Source organism: Megachile rotundata, chromosome 1 (genome assembly GCF_050947335.1).
Source record: "Megachile rotundata isolate GNS110a chromosome 1, iyMegRotu1, whole genome shotgun sequence".
Taxonomy (NCBI): Eukaryota; Metazoa; Arthropoda; class Insecta; order Hymenoptera; family Megachilidae; genus Megachile; species Megachile rotundata.
The window spans coordinates 20,151,234-20,173,792 of record NC_134983.1 but is presented as its reverse complement, the minus strand read 5'-3'; the positions used below and the strand labels follow the sequence as shown (position 1 = coordinate 20,173,792).

At 36.6% G+C, this 22,559-nt stretch overlaps 3 protein-coding genes across 13 annotated transcripts in view; 2 read left to right on the top strand and 1 right to left on the bottom strand.

Annotated features, from left to right (window-relative positions):
• Window positions 1-232: 232 nt before the first annotated feature.
• Window positions 233-7,721, bottom strand: Vps2 (vacuolar protein sorting 2). Of its 4 annotated transcripts, none has more exons than XM_076542372.1 (6): window positions 7,601-7,721; window positions 2,269-2,420; window positions 1,969-2,183; window positions 1,727-1,902; window positions 1,487-1,621; window positions 233-1,397 (listed from the first exon to the last, which is right to left on the bottom strand). In XM_076542372.1, the coding sequence occupies exons 3-6, from the start codon at window positions 2,134-2,136 to the stop codon at window positions 1,193-1,195; spliced, it is 684 nt and encodes a 227-aa protein (XP_076398487.1). In that variant the 5' UTR covers window positions 2,137-2,183; window positions 2,269-2,420; window positions 7,601-7,721; the 3' UTR covers window positions 233-1,192. The 4 variants fall into 4 exon arrangements, with proteins under 4 accessions (XP_076398487.1, XP_012142456.1, XP_076384984.1 ...); XM_012287066.2 differs by lacking the exon at window positions 7,601-7,721 and adding an exon at window positions 2,553-2,686; XM_076528869.1 differs by lacking the exons at window positions 2,269-2,420; window positions 7,601-7,721 and adding an exon at window positions 2,553-2,686.
• Top3beta (DNA topoisomerase 3-beta) lies at window positions 2,761-6,962 on the top strand. Its single transcript, XM_003704075.3, has 14 exons — window positions 2,761-3,125; window positions 3,272-3,414; window positions 3,516-3,710; window positions 3,772-3,939; window positions 4,018-4,146; window positions 4,249-4,367; window positions 4,448-4,648; window positions 4,718-4,922; window positions 4,991-5,173; window positions 5,257-5,466; window positions 5,526-5,743; window positions 5,816-6,040; window positions 6,118-6,379; window positions 6,645-6,962. Exons 1-14 carry the CDS (start codon window positions 3,035-3,037, stop codon window positions 6,849-6,851), a joined length of 2,556 nt encoding a protein of 851 aa, XP_003704123.1. The 5' UTR covers window positions 2,761-3,034; the 3' UTR covers window positions 6,852-6,962.
• Window positions 7,722-7,838: 117 nt separating the features above from the next.
• Window positions 7,839-22,559, top strand: part of rk (G-protein coupled receptor rickets) — a 41,998-nt gene continuing 27,277 nt past the window's right edge. For all 8 annotated transcript variants that reach the window (XR_013041563.1, XR_013041562.1, XM_012287072.2 and 5 more), the window contains exon 1: window positions 7,839-8,356. Coding sequence is in view for 6 of the 8 variants with exons in the window: in XM_012287072.2 (XP_012142462.1) it covers window positions 8,124-8,356 (233 nt within the window). In the remaining 2 variants the exon portion in view is untranslated. The remainder of the gene's footprint in view (window positions 8,357-22,559) is intronic.

The window sequence follows — 22,559 nt, the reverse complement described above, 5'->3', positions numbered from 1 at the left end:
ACGTAATAGCTTCTATTTCCCATGGATGCCTGCCTTTCCCTATATACTTTTTTATCTCACCTATTCTTTCTTTTGTTTACATAGTATACTGTTGAAATTCAGAACGTTGTTTAATGTTCTTATCAATGATTCAGAACAGTCGTTATCAAGATTATTAATACAATTTACAGTATATATATAAATTTTACTTGGATTTAAGTCTTATCTCATGGCATGATAATCAACAATCCTGTTACTGTTTAATTCGTTTATTAATTGTGCCTGAATTATAAAGCTGCATATAAATTTTATCGTCGCATATTTCTTGAAAACAAGTATTATTTACGAGCACTGGAAAATTTAATTTCAGCAAGTGCAAAGAGGAAACTTAATCATATTGTATTTTCATGCATGAAACATTATATCATTCAATTATTTTTGTACAAAAATTATTAAATTGTTTTTTATATACTTTTACAGTAAATGTACAATATGTGCTAAAAAAATAAAAGCATATATGTACATGTATGTAAACTATAAATTTTCAAGTAAAACTATGTACATATATTTATCAAAATACATTAATTAAGTATTTAGTACAGTATACTCAATAGGTATTTCAAGTGTAATTTGACTTTACAAATTGCTTTGTGCAAGAAAATATGCACAGAAACTTCTTTTTCTGTTACTACAAAGTTGTTGTTGATTTTTATAAAAAAGATAACAATCGCTCAATAAGCAATTAAGGTTTCTATCCTTTTTATATAACATTTCATGATTTCACGAAAAATATTTACCATGTTGACTGCCATGTTAATACTACTGAAAACTTCATTTCATCATTTAAGTAGTATTTCCACTTATAACAAATCTTATCAATTATTTTCGCAATGTTTCAGTATATCTGTTGTCCATAACTTCAAGTACTTAATATAACCATTTTTAATTAGATAAATAGAAGGATTCTTATAGAAATTCGAGCGCTATCCATGTATGAATAAGATGACAGTCAACATTATCTTAAGTAATTACAAAAACAACATTCTTCCACGTTTCAGATAAATTCTCTGAACAAATGAATCAGTGAACAAGCGCTGTAATAAAACATTCATATCTCGATCTAAAGCTATAGAGCATATAAACTTATGCTTACAAAAGTAACATTTGTTTTTATATCTTTATACATATCTCAGTTATAAATACTTAAATATATTTATTCCCTTCGTAAATTTTCGAGCCTAGCCTGCAGATCAGCATCTGCATCTGTAAGATTTCCACCATCATCGTTTCCTGCGGCAGTTGCAACTGGTTGCTTCGAACCTGCTACACTGAGTGAACCGGATGCTTGGGGTAGGCCAGATAGTTGGTCTGTGAGTTGCAAACCTAGCTCGTCCAGTACTTGTGACACAATAGCATCACTGTGCAAGTAAAATAACATGATAAAAGTGTTGAATAATAATAAAATTATTTCCACAAAAAATATTTACAACAATAACTATATAATTACCTTTCCTCTTCATCAGCCTCATCTTCCATCGCATCATCTATAGCATCATTCATAATCTCTTCTTTCATGTCCATTATTTCAGACTGTTTTTCGAATTCTTGTAATATCTTTTGTATTTGAGGGAGATTTAATTGCCTGTAAAAATTAATTTTTAAGTATGTGATGTTACAATAATAACCTTTGTTATATGATAAATTTCAATTTTGTTGATTCCAATTTTAAGGAAATCAAGGTTCATACTTGTTCATGTTCTGCATTGCTCTTGTTACTCCCTTCATAGCTTGAGCCATTGTATTTTGAGAACGCAGTGTTTGAATTTTCAAAGCAACTGCTTGAATGTTTGCTTTCATTAACATGAACTTCTTCACGTAACGTCTAGTTCTTACAAGATCCTTAGCCATGATTTTCACTGCATCCTATTAAATCATTGATAACAAGAGGTTGACAACATCAAGAGACTTTTTAGAATTTTGTTAAATTACCATTTGCCCATCCTTGGCCAACTTTTTTATGTCTGCGATAATCTTCTTCTCTTGCTGTTCCATTCTCATTCTTTCCCTATCAAGATCCCGCATAGCTTTGTTCAAAGCTCTTTGATTTTTTCTAAGCATCTCCTCAGGAGTAATTCGTTTTCCAAATAACCACTCCATGGTTGCAAAATAAGATAGTGCAACAAACCTATTTACCCAATTTAATTCTTGAAGGAATACAAATTAAAAAAATGTATTAATATTTATTTGAGTACAGTAAAGATACTATGAATTTTATACTGCAAAAGTTACCTGAATTATTCAAACACTATGTATCATATACGTGAAAATGTTGACAGTATGTACACTTCAGTACTTCAAAATTGACTTTTGTGAGGTTAAAGAGATAATATTGGGACTACGATATGATTATTCGGAACTGACAGGTTGGATGAGTCACAAATCTAAAATGATTGAAACTACAGTTACATATAGCTATATATTTCAGCCGATTTTGACATTTCAAACGTAATTATAATTAAAAAAACGTCATAGTGTACTGTATATGATTCTAATCATTAGTCTCTTTGCAATACCATCAAATTACGAAGAAATGTGTCAGAATTCAATTTATTATTCGTTCCACGGTAGATCATTCTCAATTTGCGCACCTTGGCTAACTTCAGTAAACTCCCACTATTTCAGTATTGCCCCACGTTTTCTACTTCTGATATACAGAGTGGACAAAATGAACATACGCGAATAGCGAAAGAGATAGAAATAGTTGGTAACTTCAGTTTACATCATGTCAAAAAATGGATGGTTGATCTCATCTTTGTGATCTTGGTCCAATTAACATTTAAAGAGAGAAATGTGTTTCGTAAATAAAAGAATTAAAAGATAAAGTTGGTAGTAAGTGTCGATGAAGATTCCTTAAGTCAAAAAATGTTTTGAAATGCGTGAGACGACATGTATGCGATCTTACAGAAGAATCTTTGCACGTATACTATCGGTTGGTTATAACAAAAATTGAGATTTCTTTGTAAACTTAAGAAAATTGTAAACAAATTTTGCAAAAATGAAGACAGCTTTGATGGTAGCTGAAAAGCCGTCTCTGGCAGCTTCGTTGGCTAATATTTTAAGTAATGGTCGATGCACTTCTAGAAAAGGTAGGTTAAGTCCTTATAAGATTTAATTTTATTCATAATTCATAACTTAAAAGTTTTTATATTACGATGTATTGTAATTGATTTATTCAAAGTTACGAAAATATTTGTACTTTATGATACGATTGTTAATAAAAAATGAATTTTAGGTTTGAATGGATCTTGTTCAGTGCATGAATGGGTTGGTCAATTCAGATCTGAGACCGTAAACTTCAAGATGACATCAGTTTGTGGTCATGTCATGACATTAGATTTCATTGGAAAGTATAATAATTGGGATAAAGTTGATCCTGTAAGGAAAATATGCATAATTACTTAAACATTAATGTGTTTCATTTATTAAATAATTTGATAACATACAATCTAACATAAGTTATTATTGTTGTGTTCAAGGCAGAGTTATTTTCCTGCCCAACTGAAAAGAAAGAAGCAGTTCCTAAATTAAAAATCCCATATTTTCTGGCTAAAGAAGGAGCCCATTGCGATTATTTAGTATTATGGCTAGATTGTGACAAAGAGGGTGAAAATATCTGTTTTGAAGTCATATATGCAGTACAGCAAGGCATGAACAGGAGATTAAATCCAAATGTAAGACCATTGGATAATAATTTTTTCTTGAATAATTTTGTAAATTTTATATTTATCATAGGACATTTGGCGGGCAAGATTTTCTGCCATTACAGAGAAAGATATAAAATCTGCATTAGCAAACCTAATAAAGCCCAATGAAAATGAAGCAAAGAGTGTGGATGCTCGACAAGAATTGGATTTACGAATTGGTTGTGCTTTTACTAGATTTCAGACAAAGTTTTTTCAGGTAAAAGCATGGTAACATAAGAACTTCTGCTCCATTCACTGTACTTTACTTTTATCTTTTATATTTTTCTTCTGTTAGGGAAAATATGGGGATTTAGATGCATCACTTATTTCTTATGGTCCATGTCAAACACCAACACTAGGATTTTGTGTACAAAGGCATGATGAAATTCAAACATTCAAACCAGATCCATACTGGGTACTGCAGGTATAATACTTTATTATTTAAATAACTATGTTTTTAAATATGTCAGAGTATAATACTTTCGTGATTCAGTAAGAAAAAACGGATAAAGTGAATACCTTCAAGGTTACAGTTAAATCTTCTGATGGACAAGATATTATCTTAAGTTGGAGTCGTGTACGTTCATTTGATAAGGAAATAGCAAATATGTTTTTAAGTCATATTAAAGAATATGATCAGGCAACGTAAGTATTACATATTCCTTAATGATACATTTATGCATAAATAATAATTTACTGGGTTTTGTATTTTGGATTTAATATAGCGTTTTAAGTGTGGAGAGCTCAGAAAAAACAAAATCGCGACCTATAGCTTTAAACACAGTGGAATTGATGAGAGTAGCTAGTTCAGGTTTGGGAATGGGCCCACACCATGCTATGCAAATTGCGGAACGTCTGTACACGCAGGGATATATAAGTTATCCTCGAACTGAAACAACATTATACCCAGAAAATTTCGATTTACCGTAAGTCGAATGAAGTGTTAATTTTGTTCACACTTTAATTCAGGTAAATATACAAATATTTATATTTAGTGCGGCATTAAAACAACAACAAAACAATCCCGATTGGGGAGATCAAGTTCGTAAAATACTGATGACTGGCATCAATAGACCAAAGAAAGGACATAATGCTGGAGACCATCCTCCTATTACTCCAATGAAACATGCTACACGTAGCGAACTTGATGGAGATTCGTGGAGATTGTACGATTACATAACACGACATTTTATTGCTACAGTAAATATCGCCGATTTAATGTAATGTTTTTCCAATGTTGAAAAATTAAAATGTTTTATACTTTACAGTTAGCTGCTGATTGTAAGTACCTGAGTACAACAGTTAAATTTGAAATAGGAATGGAAACTTTTACCGCAAATGGTCACAGTTTAATAGATCCCGGTTATACCAGTATACTTACTTGGCAAACCCTTGGGAGTAATGACACGTTACCTAGATTTACAGTCAACGAGAAAGTTAATATACAAGAGGTAATAAAAATAAAATTCTTATTGATATGTGGGTAATCAATTTGGTTATACAGTATTCATTTAGTTCTTGACAAATTCTACAGACAAAATTATTGGAATGCTACACACAACCTCCAGATTATTTAACAGAAGCTGAATTGATATCTCTCATGGAGAAACATGGGATTGGTACAGATGCCTCTATTCCAGTACATATAAACAATATATGTATGCGGAATTATGTTAATGTTGCGGCTGGCAGAAAATTAGTTCCTACATCACTAGGAATTGTATTGGTTCATGGATATCAGAAAGTATGATTTTATTAAGAAGTAACTAATAAATTCATGTGTTAATTTTTTATTAATATCAGATAGATCCTGAGTTAGTTTTACCTACAATGAGGTCTGCAGTAGAAGAACAGTTGAATCTGATAGCTTTGGGTCGTGCAGATTTTCATGCAGTGTTGCAGCACACTGTAGAAATTTTCAAACAAAAATTCCATTATTTTGTGAAAAGTATAGAAGCAATGGATCAGTTGTTTGAAGTTTCCTTTTCTCCTCTTTCTGCATCAGGAAAAGCACACTCCAGGTAATAAGATACATTTGTATGCAACGAGTACATAAATCATATAATCTATAAACCATAATGTTTAATATTTAGGTGTGGGAAATGCCGACGTTATATGAAATACATACAAACAAAACCGTCAAGGATGCATTGTGCTCATTGCAACGAAACGTATAACCTTCCACAAAATGGTAACATTCGAATTTATAAAGAATTGAAATGTCCATTAGACGATTTCGAATTGCTCTCATGGTCCACTGGAGCACGAGGGAAAAGCTACACATTCTGTCCATACTGTTATAACAATCCACCATTTAGGTAATTGTCTTTATATAAAAAAATCTTCAAAACCCATAATGTTTAATTGAAACTGATGAATGCATTGTACATATCAGGGATATGAAAAAAGGAACAAGTGGTTGCAATTCATGCACACACCCAACGTGTCCTCACGGTATGAATTCCAATGGTATATCTAGTTGCCTCGAATGTGACACGGGGATACTTGTACTTGATCCTTCGGCTGCACCCAAATGGAAACTTGGATGCAATCGCTGTGATGTTATTATTCATTTATTCGAAAATGCCCACAAGGTAACAGTCGATACAGATGTCTGCGACTGTGGAGCTCAATTAGTAACCGTAGAATATAAACAGGTAAAGTAGTAAATCTAAGGTGTCTCATTAACAGGGAAAATTATTCGTACTCAAGTGACTTCATTAACTCTGGCATGACCAATTACCTCTTCCCTGGTAGCTACATGGTCTCGCTACAGATGATTTAAGTTTCGTTCATTAAACAACTTATACCCCTATAAATTTATCCCTAATTTGGAAGTTGATTTAAAACTTAATAAGGATTTAAATATAACTTGGATGATAAATTTGGATGTATAATAACGCAATTTTCTCTCCATTGCAGGAAAAAAGTAAACTACCTAACGAAGCTACGGAAATGACTGGCTGCGTTTTTTGCACGCCAGCTTTTATGCCTCTTGTAGAGAAGCATCGTGCCGTCGCTTCGAAACCGGTTACGACTCGTGGTCGTGGCCATGCTAAAGGTCGCAGTCGGGGTAAACCACGTCCTCCAAAAGATAAGATGGCCCAACTGGCTGCATATTTTGTATAATGATCATTTGTAAATGAATCACATAGTTGTCGCAATTTCCTTCCTCTTACAATTTAACACATGTGGTAATATAATCATGAAAATAAAAAATAAATATATTCATTAACTCAGCGTTGCGTATATGAATATTGGGGGTATTTGGGTGGTTCGATATGCCGGGTACTCTAGGGATCTGAAACTATCCAAATCATGGATTACACCCGACATCCTTACTAATGGAATGCCTAAGCCGTGTCTTTAAATAATTTTTGATACATTGTTCAATTTTAATTACGATTCAATTAGCTTTGGATAAAAACTTCACTGTGTTCTATATTAACGATAGTGTCGAAAATGTGAAGTTACCGGTTGCTATTTTTGAATGTTTTAGTACATAGCCTAGAGAGGGCGTACTATACTATTTATATAAAATTTAAATGTCAGAACATCAAAACTTGTACCATTAGCATGTTGATCATTACGGAATGATTGTTCAATATAATAGAATAATAAAAAACAAATTCTAAAAAGATATAGGGTCCTAAAAATTTTGTTGTACATGTTTAGCTATAATGTAGAAATAACCCTCTATAAGTAAAAACTGATCTATCTCGAATTTGTATAAGTAATTGACATGGTATGAAATGTCAAGAGCAAGTGAATAATACAAATTAAAAAGTAGGGTTTCGATTACTTACGCTACATATACATCTTACAACCGATTCAAAACCAAAATTGCTTTCATAAAAAAATAAGCTGGCAAACTTTACCTTTTCCATCAAGCGGTTTAAACGGACACTGTCAAAAAAGCACTTAATCATCATGGTCAAAAATGAAAACACAAAATGAACCGAATTTCTATATACGGGCGAACACGGTCGCGAAGTGCCGATCATCGCGAGAGTCTATTACAGATGGTATCGGCAATGTTCCGCGGAGAAAGTTGATTGGCTCGAGGCGGTAATTGCGCGGTGGTGGGGGAAGGGGTGCGAGCGAGAGGGCGAACCAGTGCGGTTACGCACGTAGACGAGCAGTGTCAGTCGGTAACCGTAGCTTGTAGCGCGTGGATCTATCGGTAGAAACGAATCGAAGGGGGGCAAAGTGCGCGCGCGTTGCCTGATTCGCGAGCTTCGTAAGCTCTAACACGCCGCGTTCTTTCTATGCCGTGTTGTGTACACGTTTTCTCGCTCATCGAGGAGACACGCGATTGACAAATATAATGCGGTGAAGGTAAAACGTGTCCTGGGCGCGGCGACTCCGGCGGAAGGAAGAAAAGCTACCAAGGTGGCCGGCATGTGCACGCAGTCCTGTCGCGGCACCGCTGCTGCTGTCATTCTGACAATGTTCCTCTGCCGGATTTGCTCTGCCGAGGAGCAGCCAGGATCCTTGAACGGACCGGCTCTCTTGGAAACCTGCAATGTCACTGCCGATGGACGGGAGCTCACCTGTCGCGGTGCTGGCTTCCTGTCTATCCTGGAACCTTTCGATGTCACCGCACTTCCATCCACCGTCAACCTTACAAAGCTGTGAGTAACGGTCACGATGTACGCGTGTTTTCTCACGGGCGTCTTATTGCGACTCGATTCTCGATACCGCGTCAGGCGCATCGGATGTTAAAATGTACGCGAGATCATATTTCTTTTCATATCTTTTTGTTTTTTGAATGTCAGCGTATGTACAGATTTTTTGAAAGGTTTTCGTCGTAAAAGTTTTTGAAACAGTTGATATTTTGAAGATTCGCTACGTTGAAAGTTCGATAGTAGACTCGAACGATACTCGAATCGATTCAGAACTTTTTAAAAAAACTTCAATTGCGCCAATTTTCAAGGTTAAAATTTCGATAGCAATCGAATGATACTTGAATCTATTTCGAATGTTTTAAAATGAATTATGACTTGAAGATTTTAATGGTAATTCGATCTCGAGCTATACTCGAATCGATTTCAAACAATTACCATAAACATTTGCAAAACTAATATTTCGATGGCAGTTAGTCTCGAGTGATCTCGAATTGATCTGGAATGTTTTAAAACGATTAATCAGTACTGTTTACATTTCCAGGGTATAAAGAATGAAATTTTCTGTCGTATTTATTTCCATTTCGATTCGACACCGCTGGTGAAATACATTGATACTTTACGTATCGAAAGTACCTACCGTAATCGAAATCTAATCGCCATAATGTTTTCCGATACAGCTAATACATCTATCTTGTTCGATTAGTATCAAGTTTCAAAACCACTATTGATATCGTTCTTTAATTTTGTTGACAATACAGATTCTACACGAAAGTATAGTTAACAGTTAGTTATTATTTTAATATAGCACGCTTGCATGTACACATTACGGAGATCTATGTAGACCAAACGAAAGCGAGATGAAAGAGATTCCATGGTCAGAGAGCAAAAAGTATTACCATGTTAATCGTGCGAAATCTTCCGGACAGCTTGAAAACGGTAAGAAAAAACGAATGACACGCGATTCAAGCTTTTTTCTGGCCTGGATTCCATCCGAAAGTATTCTTCGAGACAACTTAACCGTAGTTTCTCGTATAGTGTGCACGCAGTCCCGCGTTTCAGCTTGTCCTCGTCTGACTTGCTGCGATGCATACTACTACGCGAGTCTATTTCCGTTTTGTTTGTTTTATCGTTATTATCGTTATTTCTCGGTAGCTGTCCGATCGGAATTTGTTTGTTTTTTTCGAAGAAATAAAGAAAGTTGTAGACTAACGGTTATAATTATAGGCAAGAAGTATTGCGTCGGAGGGAAAGATATTTTTATTAGGCTGCAAATAAATTAAAAGTACAATAAGACTGGTTACGACAGCCTGTCCAATGTCCCGGAAACGTGGGTCAGGCTAAAATTGTGACGCGAAATATCACTACGAGAAAACACGGTGACAATAAAATGGCGATTTTACAGGGGATTCTGTATACTAAGTTAAGATAAAAGAACTTTTGTGCAACGATATGTGTCTACGTAATGGTACTAGATAGTCCTTTTTATGTAAGTTGAATTTAAAGTTGAATTCTACTTTCTTTTTAAGTTAAATTAACTTTGATAATATTCGAATATAAATTTCAAAATGAATATACTGGAAAATTATTGGAGAACAAGAAGCTTTTAACGTAACACTACTCCAAACCAGATTAATGCAACCGAATATAATTACTACACGTTATATGGTTTCCGCGTGTTCTAATGTCAACGTGTTATATCGCTGAGTGTTAAATTGCCTTCACTAAATAGACGTATTGCGTGGAGTAAAACAATTTAATTGTTCGGTGCAATGACGAACGTTTCCAAGAATGAAGGAACAAGCTGGCGTACGTGCAGAAGGAACATCTCCTAAAGGCAAAAGGTACGAAGCATAATCCCGTACAAGTACGGTGACGTTGCGACCTACATAGCTAGAGGTTGATCCTTCTTCACTCGAAGACAGTCGATATTTTATAGAATACCGTTTAGGATCAAGGAAACAACGAGATATTTATGTAGGTGTTCTCGTGCTGATTCCTTCTTCTTCTGCATATTCGTCCTCCTTTCCATCTTCTTGAATTTTCAAAGTATCGCAGCGATCGTGTAGAGACAGGAACGATTTTCAAGATCTCTGAAAGAGCTTTCGTTCTGGTCGAGTTTTCTCGGAGAAGGTCGATTTGAAAAAGGAGTAACAGCGCGCGAGAAGACAGCGTGAAAGCCGAGAGGAGGAGGACACTTGAAAAGAGGAGTAATTTATCTTCCGACCCGGAGAATCGGCTGATTAATCGATGCTGCTCGTTGAGATTAATTCGCGGACTGTGCTTAGAAGTCTGGAAATGGAATCGTCGGAAATTATTGGCTGTTATCGCTTTTCACAGTGGTTGGTAGATCGACTAGGAAACTGTCTACCCTCTTCATCAACCGAATGCCTGATTTATTTATCTCTATCGCGGGATTCCTTATTTGATTATTTCTTGGACACAACTGGGTTATTATATTACACTTTATAACGCTTGGCAATATAACGTGATGCTGTTTTAACGACGTCGTTATACAACACATGGCGAATTAATGTATGGTGATGCAATACACTGGAAATACAAAGTGCGATATAATGCGATGTAATTTAACATTTCGGCAATATAACGAGGTGATGATTTAACGTCTTGGTGATATAACGAGAGAATTGAATATTTCGAGGATGTAACACATCAACGATATAATACACTGGCAATATAATACGACGGCGATTTAACACTGGCTATTTAACGTTTCGGCAATATAACGAGGTGATGATTTAACGTCTTGGTGATACAACGAGAGAATTGAATATTTTGAGGATGTAACACATCACCGATATAATACACTGGCAATATAGTACGACGGCGATATAACCAATGGCTATTTAACGTTTCGGCAATATAACGAGATGATGACTTAACATTCTTCTCATACAACATATTGAAGATTTAACACTTTGGCAATATAACATACTGGAAATTTAATGCTTTGAACATTCAACGCATGGTAATTTAACACCTCGGCGATATAACGCGCTGATGATTGTCTTGGTGATATAACAAGAGAAATGAATATTTTGACAATGTAACACATCAACGATATACTACACTGGCAATATAACATGCCGGCGATATAACACACTGGTTATTTAACGTTTCGGCCATATAACGCGATGGTGATTTAACGTGTCACTGATGTAATGTATTGATGATATAACGTCATGACGATATAGCACGTTGAAAATTTAATGTACTGACGATGTAACGTGCAATATACCGTGCGGTGATATAAAGCGAGGCAAAATAACAAGGTCTACGTTGGAATATTGTTTAAGATAATACGTTTCTATTATTTTCATTAATGTTGGAGACAAATAAAAGGACGATTATGAGCATCACGTATGATTCGAATTAGAAAGAATCGCGTTGATGAATGAAAACAATTAAAGAATAAGCTTTTACATTGGTGTCGACGAAAGGATGAATGAAAAGTTTGGGCCGCGATGCGTTTCTTTCCAGCCGACCGACCACGTTTTCTATAAATATTTTGGATGTTGCGGCGTGCACGGCGGCGTTGGGGGCGCTTTTAAAACGGTCGTGATTTATTTTTCGGCAACCGGGAAATTAATCGCCCCCTAACGCGGCGAGATATCGGTCGCTGAAAGGGCAGATGTAGAGCTGTCTTTATGTAATAAATGGAGCAACTGTTGATCGCGGAACGATTGCCAGAAACTTGGATTTCCTTTGGGAAAATTTATGTAATGCTACTTACGTTTTTTCCGCTTTCTTTCACTTTCTTGGCTGTTATTCGCGCAATAAATTTGATTTTTTTGCGTTTGAAACTTGACGATTCACCCTCTATACCGATATTACACATTACGTATATCATACGACGACGCACCGTGTGGGTCTCGTATTGTCTAATACAATTACCGACGCACCATGTGCGTCCTATTTAATAGCTACCCATGTACACTACTCCTTACGAATGAAATCGCTTAATTAATTCCTTATCCTAATAGAATCAGCTTGAATTTTATGAGAGAAAAAAGACATCAAGCGTCAAAGTAGGTAGTTATCGTGCTCCCAAAGCAATGTTCGCATGGTATGTAATTACGCCAGAACATCATTGTCAGGCTCGATAAGTTCCTTACCGTCGCTCGTAATTAGGAAGCTAATCGTAAGATGCTTTAAAAGCCATTTCGATTTCAATTAGAGGATAGCAGAGACTGTCTCGTTGTTCTATATAAATTATCTAGTAACAGTACGATATAGTCTACTTAATTATCAACTGCTCTAAACGAATCAAATTTTTATCCACTGGCAAAAGATTTTTAATTTTAATATGTTCGCTACCATTATTTCATCTAATATAATATAATCTCAGACACTAAATATCTGAAGCACAAGGTCTATTTGGAGTATATTTTATCGTTCGATAACGTACGAAATTTCGTACTATCTTCTCTCGATAATGCAATACGGTTCTAATATAATGCGATACGAATTCTGCTCTTGAAGTGGTTCAGTCGTTCCTTCTTATCACCGTATAGATCTATCTATATTGCGTATAAAAGAGACGTTTCTTCGGGAGCATATCCCTAGGTCCTCCTAAATCTCTAGGACGATTGTATTTCTAGATCCTTATATCCGGTGTAATTTTAGGTTCTATAATTTAGGTAACTAACAACCATAGACTCCAATATCACTAGATACTTAAATTCCAAGGTTAGTATCTCTAGACCATAATAATACATCAAAATATCCCCAGACCATACTCTTTCTAGAACAAAATGTTTCTAGATGCTTATTTAGGAATGTCCCTAGATTATAATACTTCGGTATTGCAATATTCCTAGCATTTGAATATACCTAGATTCTAATGTTTTTGAATTCCAATATCCCTAGATTCTAATATTTGAAACCTTCAATATCTTTCGAGGAAAATATCCCTAGGCTCAAATATTTCTAGACTTAAATATTCCTAGACCGAATTATCCCTAGATCCAAATACCCCCAGATCGAATTATCCCTAGATCCAAATATCCCCAGATCGAATTATCCATAGATCCAAATATCCCCAGATCGAATTACCCCTAGATCCAAATATCCCTAGATCGAATTGTCCCTATTCTCAAATATCCCTAGATCGAATTATCCCTAGACTGAAATATCCCTACGTCGAACTATCCCTAAATTCAAATGTCCCTAGACTCAAATATCCCTAGATCGAATTATCCCTAGATTGAAACATCCCTAGACTCAAACATTCCTAGATCGAATTATCCCTATATCTCAAAATCCCTATATTTCAATACCCCTAGATCTGTATAACTAGATTCCCCTATATTACAGTCGCCAACATTCCTTTAGTTCCTAATATTCATAGTTTTCAACATCTTTTACAATATCCCTAGATCTTGATATCTTTATGCATCAATCATCCAGGTTGTAATATCCCTAGATCACAATCTTGTTGGATCCTTATATCGCTAAATCCCTATATTGTGATATATCTGTAAGCGAAGATATATGAAAACGATATTGAAAAAATAATTCGCAAGAATAATCGCGATTCAGAGTGGCGGAGAATCATTGAAAAGGCACGTGTGGCTGACGATGAACTCGTTTTCGTGCTGCGCTCGAGCGTGGCCTAAGAAAAGTGATGTATCCGGTACAGATGTGACACGAATATTTCCGGATTGCTGGCTCGATCAGCTCAAGCTCACTCGACGATTCTTTCACGGCACTCGAATTGATTTCGTCCGCGACGTGATTTCTTTGTCCCTTCTCTTCTCGTTCTTTGACGCGCGCCTTTTATCGGGATGACGCTCCAAACATGTCACGCTTGTCTAAGTTTCCCTCGATTTTCAAGTTTTCACGAGTGGTCAGGAATCTCGACGGTGCTTCGGATACGTTCGTCCTGACCCATATCGCTACTCGTCACTCCGATGGAATCTGGCACGGAATGCTTGATTTCGAGAAATTTTCTTCACGCGATTCTTCATTCATTAGTATGTTTGCCGTGCAGGGTCATCGCCGAGTGGCAATAGAACTTCGATTGAATCTGATGAAGTGAATAGTCTGCCAATAAATTTATTGCTAATTCACTTTACTCGGTATTCTTGATTTTTAGGAGTTGAAGTCATAGCTTTTGGTATATATTATGTTTCAGTTGTTGCATAGAGAGATGGTTAATCTGCAAGTATCTTTATATCGCGATTTAACGATATACAGTTACACTTGAATATTTCATAGCTTCTGGTATGCCTTACATTTCAATTGTTGCATAGAGAGATGGTAACTCTGCAAGTATCTTTATATCACGATTTAACGATATACAATTAAACTTGAATGTTTCATAGCTTCTGGTATGCCTTACATTTCAATTGTTGCTTAAAGATATGGTTAATCTGCAAGTATCTTTATATCGCGATTTAACGATATACAATTAAACTTGAATGTTTCATAGCTTCTGGTATGCCTTACATTTCAATTGTTGCATAGAGAGATGGTTAATGTGCAAGTATCTTTATATCACGATTTAACGATATACAATTAAACTTGAATGTTTCATAGCTTCTGGTATGCCTTACATTTCAATTGTTGCATAGAGAGATGGTTACTCTGCAAGTATCTTTATATCACGATTTAACGATATACAATTAAACTTGAATGTTTCATAGCTTCTGGTATATCTTACATTTCAATTGTTGCATAGAGAGATGGTTACTCTGCAAGTATCTTTATATCGCGATTTAACGATATACAATTAAACTTGAATGCTTCATAGCTTCTTGTATATGTTACATTTCAATTGTTGCATAGAGAGATGGTTACTCTGCAAGTATCTTTATATCACGATTTAACGATATACAATTAAACTTGAATGTTTCATAGCTTCTGGTATGCCTTACATTTCAATTGTTGCATAGAGAGATGGTTACTCTGCAAGTATCTTTATATCACGATTTAACGATATACAATTAAACTTGAATGTTTCATAGCTTCTTGTATATGTTACATTTCAATTGTTGCATAGAGAGATGGTTACTCTGCAAGTATCTTTATATCACGATTTAACGATATACAATTAAACTTGAATGTTTCATAGCTTCTGGTATATCTTACATTTCAATTGTTGCATAAAGATATGGTTAATTTGCAATTATATCGTGATTTAACGATATACACTCTCATTAGGAATTTAGTTTACAACTACAGCCATTGAAAATCTTCCTCGGCGAATACCTTCGACATATTCGATCACTAGAATCTTAAATGAACGATTTCCTTCACTAGTGCACGTACCGCTACGTGATTACGGGTCCGCTATTTGATCACTACACGAACTTTCACTTTTTATTTCGTTTTAATATAATTGCTCGTACGAATTATCAAGCCGACGTTGCACGACATTTTTCTTCCCAAAAGAAAACAGAAACGAGTGGAATCAGTAGAAAAGGCACGTTGCGAATGCTCGAGGGCTTGAATATTCTCGAGCAACGGTCGAAAGCCGGATCATATGGGATGATAATCAAATTTCGAAATATTTCTTTTCCGTGCAGGCAAATGGGTCGAATTTGGCAATGGTCGGTGGAATTACTTTCACAATAACGTCATGTACACACGATTCACGTCACGAACGTGACCAACATGATTAATAGATTTCTTCGTTCCTTCTAGATGTTTACGCTAGTCTATCGGATATCAAATAATACCATTATCGAACCCATAATGTAACTCCACGATATTACGTTGTTACGTGATTTCGAGTTCGTTCGGTACACGTGCACGGGACGCTGAGGTTTATGGGGCCCCAGGCAAATGTCGATATTATTGAGATATTATAGCTTCCCATGAATTACGGATTCTGGATGCTAACGTTTGAGATATGTCGGAACTCGACCAATGAAATAATTCAATACTAACTTGGCTTTAATTCAACTACAACTAATATGATCCATTGTTATCACCGTTGTCCCGTGTTCTATCTCGAGGTGTTATCGATTATCGATACACTACAAATATTTTATCGACACTGTATCGATAACATCGTCGAAATATCATTTAGGTTATAACGATGGGGGCATACTGTATTATTATTTGATTCAAACTTAATTTATTTAGTTTTCTGTTTTATTTGGGATGCTAAAATAATTCGTCAAACATAACAATAATAATTTGTTAAACATTTCTGAGTCTTTTGTTAAATACAGGATTTTTATTGAGGTTTTAACGTGAATAATATTGCCTGGGTAAAGTACTTGATTTCTCAACAAGAAACCAAACGATGTTTTCGATGCCCTGGTTTTGGCGGTAGAATCTGATAGCGTTAAATGACACTAAAAACGTATCCAGGAAGTTCGCAGTTAAATACACGTCCATATTTTCTTTGGATCTGCACGTACAAAGTACACTTTGATATCGATTCTTCTTATTCGAGACTGAAGTTAGAACGAAAGCTTTCCTTTGTCCTCGATCTGCTCTTAATACGTGCCATGATTCAGTGGAGCTTTTTTTCCTCTGAATTGCGTGGAAAAGTAAGTTAGTGGTATAAAGAGACTCTTGGGCTTTCTTTCCCTATATCTTTTTCTAATTGTAACTTTTCTTCTTTACAATGTTACGACATTTGCTGTTTATTTGGATGCTTTAGCATAGCTTGAAGTTTGAACTGTTTTATATGACCTTCTTAAATAGAAATTCTCACATCGTTATATAATTATTATATTACATACATGTTATATAATTTTTCGTATCGTCGTACGATTTGATGCGTGGTAGTACAATTCCGATGATACAACATTAGTAGATATGATGTATTACTGTACAACATACGGCTGTGTAGCGCGTGGCAATGTAACGCGTGGTGATACAATGCGTGGCGATACAACGCGTGGCGATATAACGCGTGGTGATATAACGCATGGCGATCTAACGCGTGGTGATACAATGCGTGGCGATATAACGCGAGGCTATACAATGCGTGGAGATATAGCTCGTGGCGATATAACGCGAGGTCACACAACCCGTGGCGATATAACGCGTGGTGATACAACGCGTGGCGATCTAACGCGTGGTGATACAATGCGTGGCGATATAACGCGAGGCTATACAATGCGTGGAGATATAGCTCGTGGCGATATAACGCGAGGTTACACAACCCGTGGCGATATAACGCGTGGTGACACAACGCGTGGCGATACAACGCGTGGTGATACAACGCGTGGCGATATAATGCGCGGTGATACAACGTGAGGCTATACAATGTGTGGAAATACAGCTCGTGGCGATATAACGCGAGGCTATACAATGCGTGGAGATATAGCTCGTGGCGATATAACGCGAGGTTATACAACCCGTGGCGATATAACGCGTGGTGATACAACGCGTGGCGATATAACGCGAGGTTACACAACCCGTGGCGATATAACGCGTGGTGACACAACGCGTGGCGATACAACGCGTGGTGATACAACGCGTGGCGATATAATGCGCGGTGATACAACGCGAGGCTATACAATGCGTGGAAATATAGCTCGTGGCGATATAACGCGAGGTTATACAACCCGCGATAACGCGTCACCACGCATTATATCGCCAAAAGGTACACTACTACGCGCTATATCGCCACGCGTTGTATTACCGCGTGATAGAATACCACACGTTATATCACCGGGTGGTAGAGTACCACGCGTTATATCGCCGCGTGACAGAATACAACGCGTAACAGATATCGCTACGCATTCTCTATCTAATATATCGCCACATATGTGATAAGAAAAAGTATCGGAATATATCGAAAGTCCATTGAAAATATTTGTAGAAGGAATAAATGCATTATGTATGTATGATAAACAATGATAATTTCGCGCGAGTCCATTACAGATTTGTAGGAGGAATAAAATTGTGAGAAGAGATCAGCATACAATAGAATAAAATTTGCATAATCGATTGTCATATCCTTGATATATGGTCGATGGATGTGGTCAGAAACACACGTTCGTTTTCAGAAGAGCGGAAATTGAAGGTCCCTGCGGCAAAGGATCTCGTTTCACGAATGATTTCATCGGCGAAGTTCAGATTGGCTCGAGCAGTCTTGTCTCCTCGAGTCACGGTAAATTCAATTAAAACAACGAAGAGTCTATCGAATAAGTTTTCGAACTTTCTTAATCACCGCAGTGTATCAAAAGTTAGCGTTTCCACATTATGAGATCTCTCGTGTCCAAATCAAGTTATCATTATATTCGATGATACGGATTATAGCGGTCGTTAAACACGATATAATTTTCATTTCCTAATAAATTTTGGTGCTCTTAATAACAGTATACCGATAATATTTGTACAATATTTTTCACGATTCGGTTTCATATTATAATCACGATCAAATTTATTTAACAATCAACTCAATTAAATTCAGAACATTTTGATATCTCAGTGTCCTTAAATTCCAACGCTCCTACATCCCAAATTAGTTTTTAATACAAACAGTATAAAATCTCATCGCTGCAAGAACTTGTTTGTGCCTCTAATCGATTACAATCAGCACGCGACATGAGTAAGTTCCACGTCAGCAAAGTCCCTCGCCCTTCGCTAATCTTGTCAGCAAGATGAACTTAAAGATATGTTCTTAATCTTGCTGGATTAATGTCGAGTTGGTGTGCCAAGAAAAGAATAACCGATAACAGTGGAACTCTTAGAGAGGACGGTGGAAATTAACGCTTGCAAGTCACACAAAGGGAATCGATAAAAGTAGAACGTGCACCTAGATAGATCCTCGATTACGGCTAAATAATTGATTGTGAGCTTAATTCTTACCCAGACCTTTGGCTAACCCAGACCTTTATAGATCTATGCATCGAACTTGAACTTCGGCTGTTTCTGGATTGCGGTTTAAAAATACATGTTCCAGAAGATCAATTTATTTGTGTACTTTCAGATTATTTCGAAACGTATTAATATTAATCCTGATAGACTATTTCCGTGTAAACTTAATACTCCCGTTATGTTTTCATCATTTTATGGAAGAAGATTCATTTGCTTTTATCGTCCTACAGAATTAATACTGTACGGATTACTCATTCAATTATGGTTAAATCTGCTGTGCAAGTTTTATTCATGACAACTGTTTAAATTGAATGGCACTATTGTACAATGCATAATACAGCGCGTGGTGATACAACGCGTGGTGATATAATGCGTAGTACTCCACCACCCAGCGATATAACGTGTGGTATTCTATCACGTGGTAATATAACGCGTAGTACTCTACCTTTCGGCGATATAACGCGTGACGATACAGCGCGTGGTGTTCCCACGCGCAGCAATATAACACGTGGCGATATAGCGCGTTATATTCCACCACGTGGCAATATAACGCGTAGTACTCCACTGCGTGGCGATATACCGCGTAGTACTCCAAATTTCGGCGATATAGCGTGTGGTATTCTAACGCGCAGCAATATAACGCGTGGCGATATAACGCGCTATATTCCACCACGTGGCAATATAACGCGTAGTACTCCACTGCGTGGCGATATACCGCGTAGTACTCCAAATTTCGGCGATATAACGTGTGGTATTCTAACGCGCAGCAATATAACGTGGCGATATAGCACGCTATATTCCACCACGTGGCAATATAACGCGTAGTACTCTACTGCGTGGTGATATAGCGCGTGGTATTCTAACGCACTGCAATGTAACACGTGGCAATATAACGCGTAGTACTCTACTGCGTGGTGATATAGCGCGTGGTATTCTAACGCACTGCAATGTAACACGTGGCAATATAACGCGTAGTACTCTACTGCGTGGCGATATACCGCGTAGTACTCCAAATTTCGGCGATATAGCGTGTGGTATTCTAACGCGCAGCAATATAACGCGTGGCGATATAGCGCGCTATATTCCACCGCGTGGCGATATAACGCGTAGTACTCTACTGCGTGGTGATATAGCGCGTGGTATTCTAACGCACTGCAATGTAACACGTGGCAATATAACGCGTAGTACTCTACTGCGTGGCGATATAACGCATAGTACTCTACCACCCGGTGAAATAACGTGTGGTATTCTATTACGTGCTGATATTGTTCCAAAGATGTGCTTTCCGTTTTAACATAGTACAATTTTAGGCAAACGAGCAGAGGCTTGTTGACCCAAAACATTTCACAAGAGTCATTTGCAGGGACGACCAGCAAATTGACGCAGAACTTCTCGACCTCAACGCTGTACGTGAAAGTTGGCTGCAATTAAAAGTTTGTCGCATCTAGTTGAGCATAAAAATGCACGTGTGAGAGCGTCAACGACTGAAAAGAGTTAAAGAAATTGCGAATTTCCTGAAATCTTCAGAACTAAAGCTTATTCTAGTTAGAAATTGTGTTCACCTGCTTTCAATTATCATTGCAGCTACTGCTTTTCGATACGTGAGAACTTTTTGTAATTTTATAAACATTTGAAAATCGTTAGAAATGTGTAGATTTTGTTAAAAGAAAATAGAGTTAATGATTTATCTTATGAATGTCATTATATTTTTTGTCATGGATATCATAAAATTCGTATGTTTCAATTAGCTTCGATTGTTTGCAAGTTACTATAGTGCTAAGTCGTCAGTGGTATTAGTAGCCAGTGGTCAGACACTGCAGTGGTTAAGGTAAATATTTTAGAGTACGGTTTTACACTCGTTGTCTGGAACAGTAGAAACAGCCACGTTTAATACAGCAAAACTGTAATCAGAAATATTGATTGTGAAATTGAACTTTGTTGTATGAAAATCATAATCTGATGCTATAAATATCTTGGTAACTATACAAATTTTTAAGTATTAGGATTTGTATCCATCATGGAAAGCATTTAGTAAGTAGGTGAATATTTGTTGACTTTAATTGTTGCAACAGAAATATATAACCATAGTACATATTGTATTTTAATCCTTTCTTTACTACTGGTGACTATAGTCATTATGTTATCTGCTGTTCAGTACTTCCTTCATCCCAAAGATGACTGCCACCAATCAACGTTTCATATAAACCCTAAAGTCACTTTTCACAACTGAAACGTAGATAACTATTAATTCCGCTTTAGGTACCGATTTAATCGAAGAGTTTTAATTCGAACAGTTTGCAAACGAAGGTAAAAATAAGCCGTCCGATGATTATCGGAAGCGATCAGTATTCCTTATACATTCAGCTAAAAAACCTTCCATTAACACCGATGACGTAGTAATGCATCTTTTCATGAGCGAAAGCCAGCAGCCATTAATGTAATATCGCGTCAATTTTTCATGAGCGAAAGCTGACGACCTTTTAATATATCCTCCGTTAAATTTATAAGCGGAGAAGTTGACACATTATTTGACTTTTTAGTATCTTTTACCCTTATTCGGATAAACGACTTCCTGGGACCATTATTTGGTTTAAGTACCATTTTACCGAAATGTTTATTAATTTTATTACGTTCGGAAACTTTGTTTGAAAAGAACTAACCATATTTGTACCTCCAAGAGGTTAACGGTCAACATACGACTATAATTGTAAGTTCCACCTTTGTCGATCGAGAATATGTTCCATGCCAAGTGGACAGTATTACCTGACCTACTCGAAACTCTCCAATCTCGTGTATTACCGGATATATCCACGAGAAGAGGACTTATTCCCTGCTTCGAATAAGCATATTGAATCGATGTTCGATATTCGTGTCACGCACGCTTTTGGCATCCGAAGCATTGTTAGTGTCCCGAGAAAGTTTCGTTTGAAACTTTAAACAAGCTTCGAACGTAGGACATCGCTTATTAATCGCAAGATTTACGATTTCGCGTTGTAAAATTAACGAAGATGCGAATGAAGTCGTTAGTCGCTATTTAGCAGAAAATATATTCACCGCCTCTAAACGACGAGACCGTAATCTTATGGTCGCGATCAATTTTTCCTGCTTCGATGAATAATAAACGGAACAGCGCGTTTATGAATTTCAAAAGAAGCGGTTCTATGGCATCCACTTCCTTCACCAGAACCCAATCGATCATCCAGAACGAAGTTATTAATTTTTCCCTTCAATTTTTCCTTGTACTAGCTGCTTCGTAGCTTAGCGAGCATCGACCCGTTCGACGTTGGGGAATTCGTCAAAAAATAACTACAGCAAGATTTATCGATTTTCCTGTAAAAAATAATCCGACGCTTCCTCGTTTCATCATGGCTCTCTTCGATATTCTTCTGAGTTAGACAATGAG

Bases quoted from the DNA above. Each gene is read 5' to 3' on its own strand.
- Vps2 (XM_076542372.1), bottom strand. From the start codon at position 2,136: ATGGAGTGGTTATTTGGAAAACGAATTACTCCTGAGGAGATGCTTAGA. The intron at 1,903-1,968 runs GTAATTTAACAA...ATGATTTAATAG, and splicing joins TGGCCAAGGATGGGCAAATG to GATGCAGTGAAAATCATGGC. The intron at 1,622-1,726 runs GTATGAACCTTG...TAATTTTTACAG, and splicing joins GCAATGCAGAACATGAACAA to GCAATTAAATCTCCCTCAAA.
- Top3beta (XM_003704075.3), top strand. From the start codon at position 3,035: ATGAAGACAGCTTTGATGGTAGCTGAAAAGCCGTCTCTGGCAGCTTCG. The intron at 3,415-3,515 runs GTAAGGAAAATA...GTTGTGTTCAAG, and splicing joins ATTGGGATAAAGTTGATCCT to GCAGAGTTATTTTCCTGCCC. The intron at 3,711-3,771 runs GTAAGACCATTG...TATTTATCATAG, and splicing joins ACAGGAGATTAAATCCAAAT to GACATTTGGCGGGCAAGATT.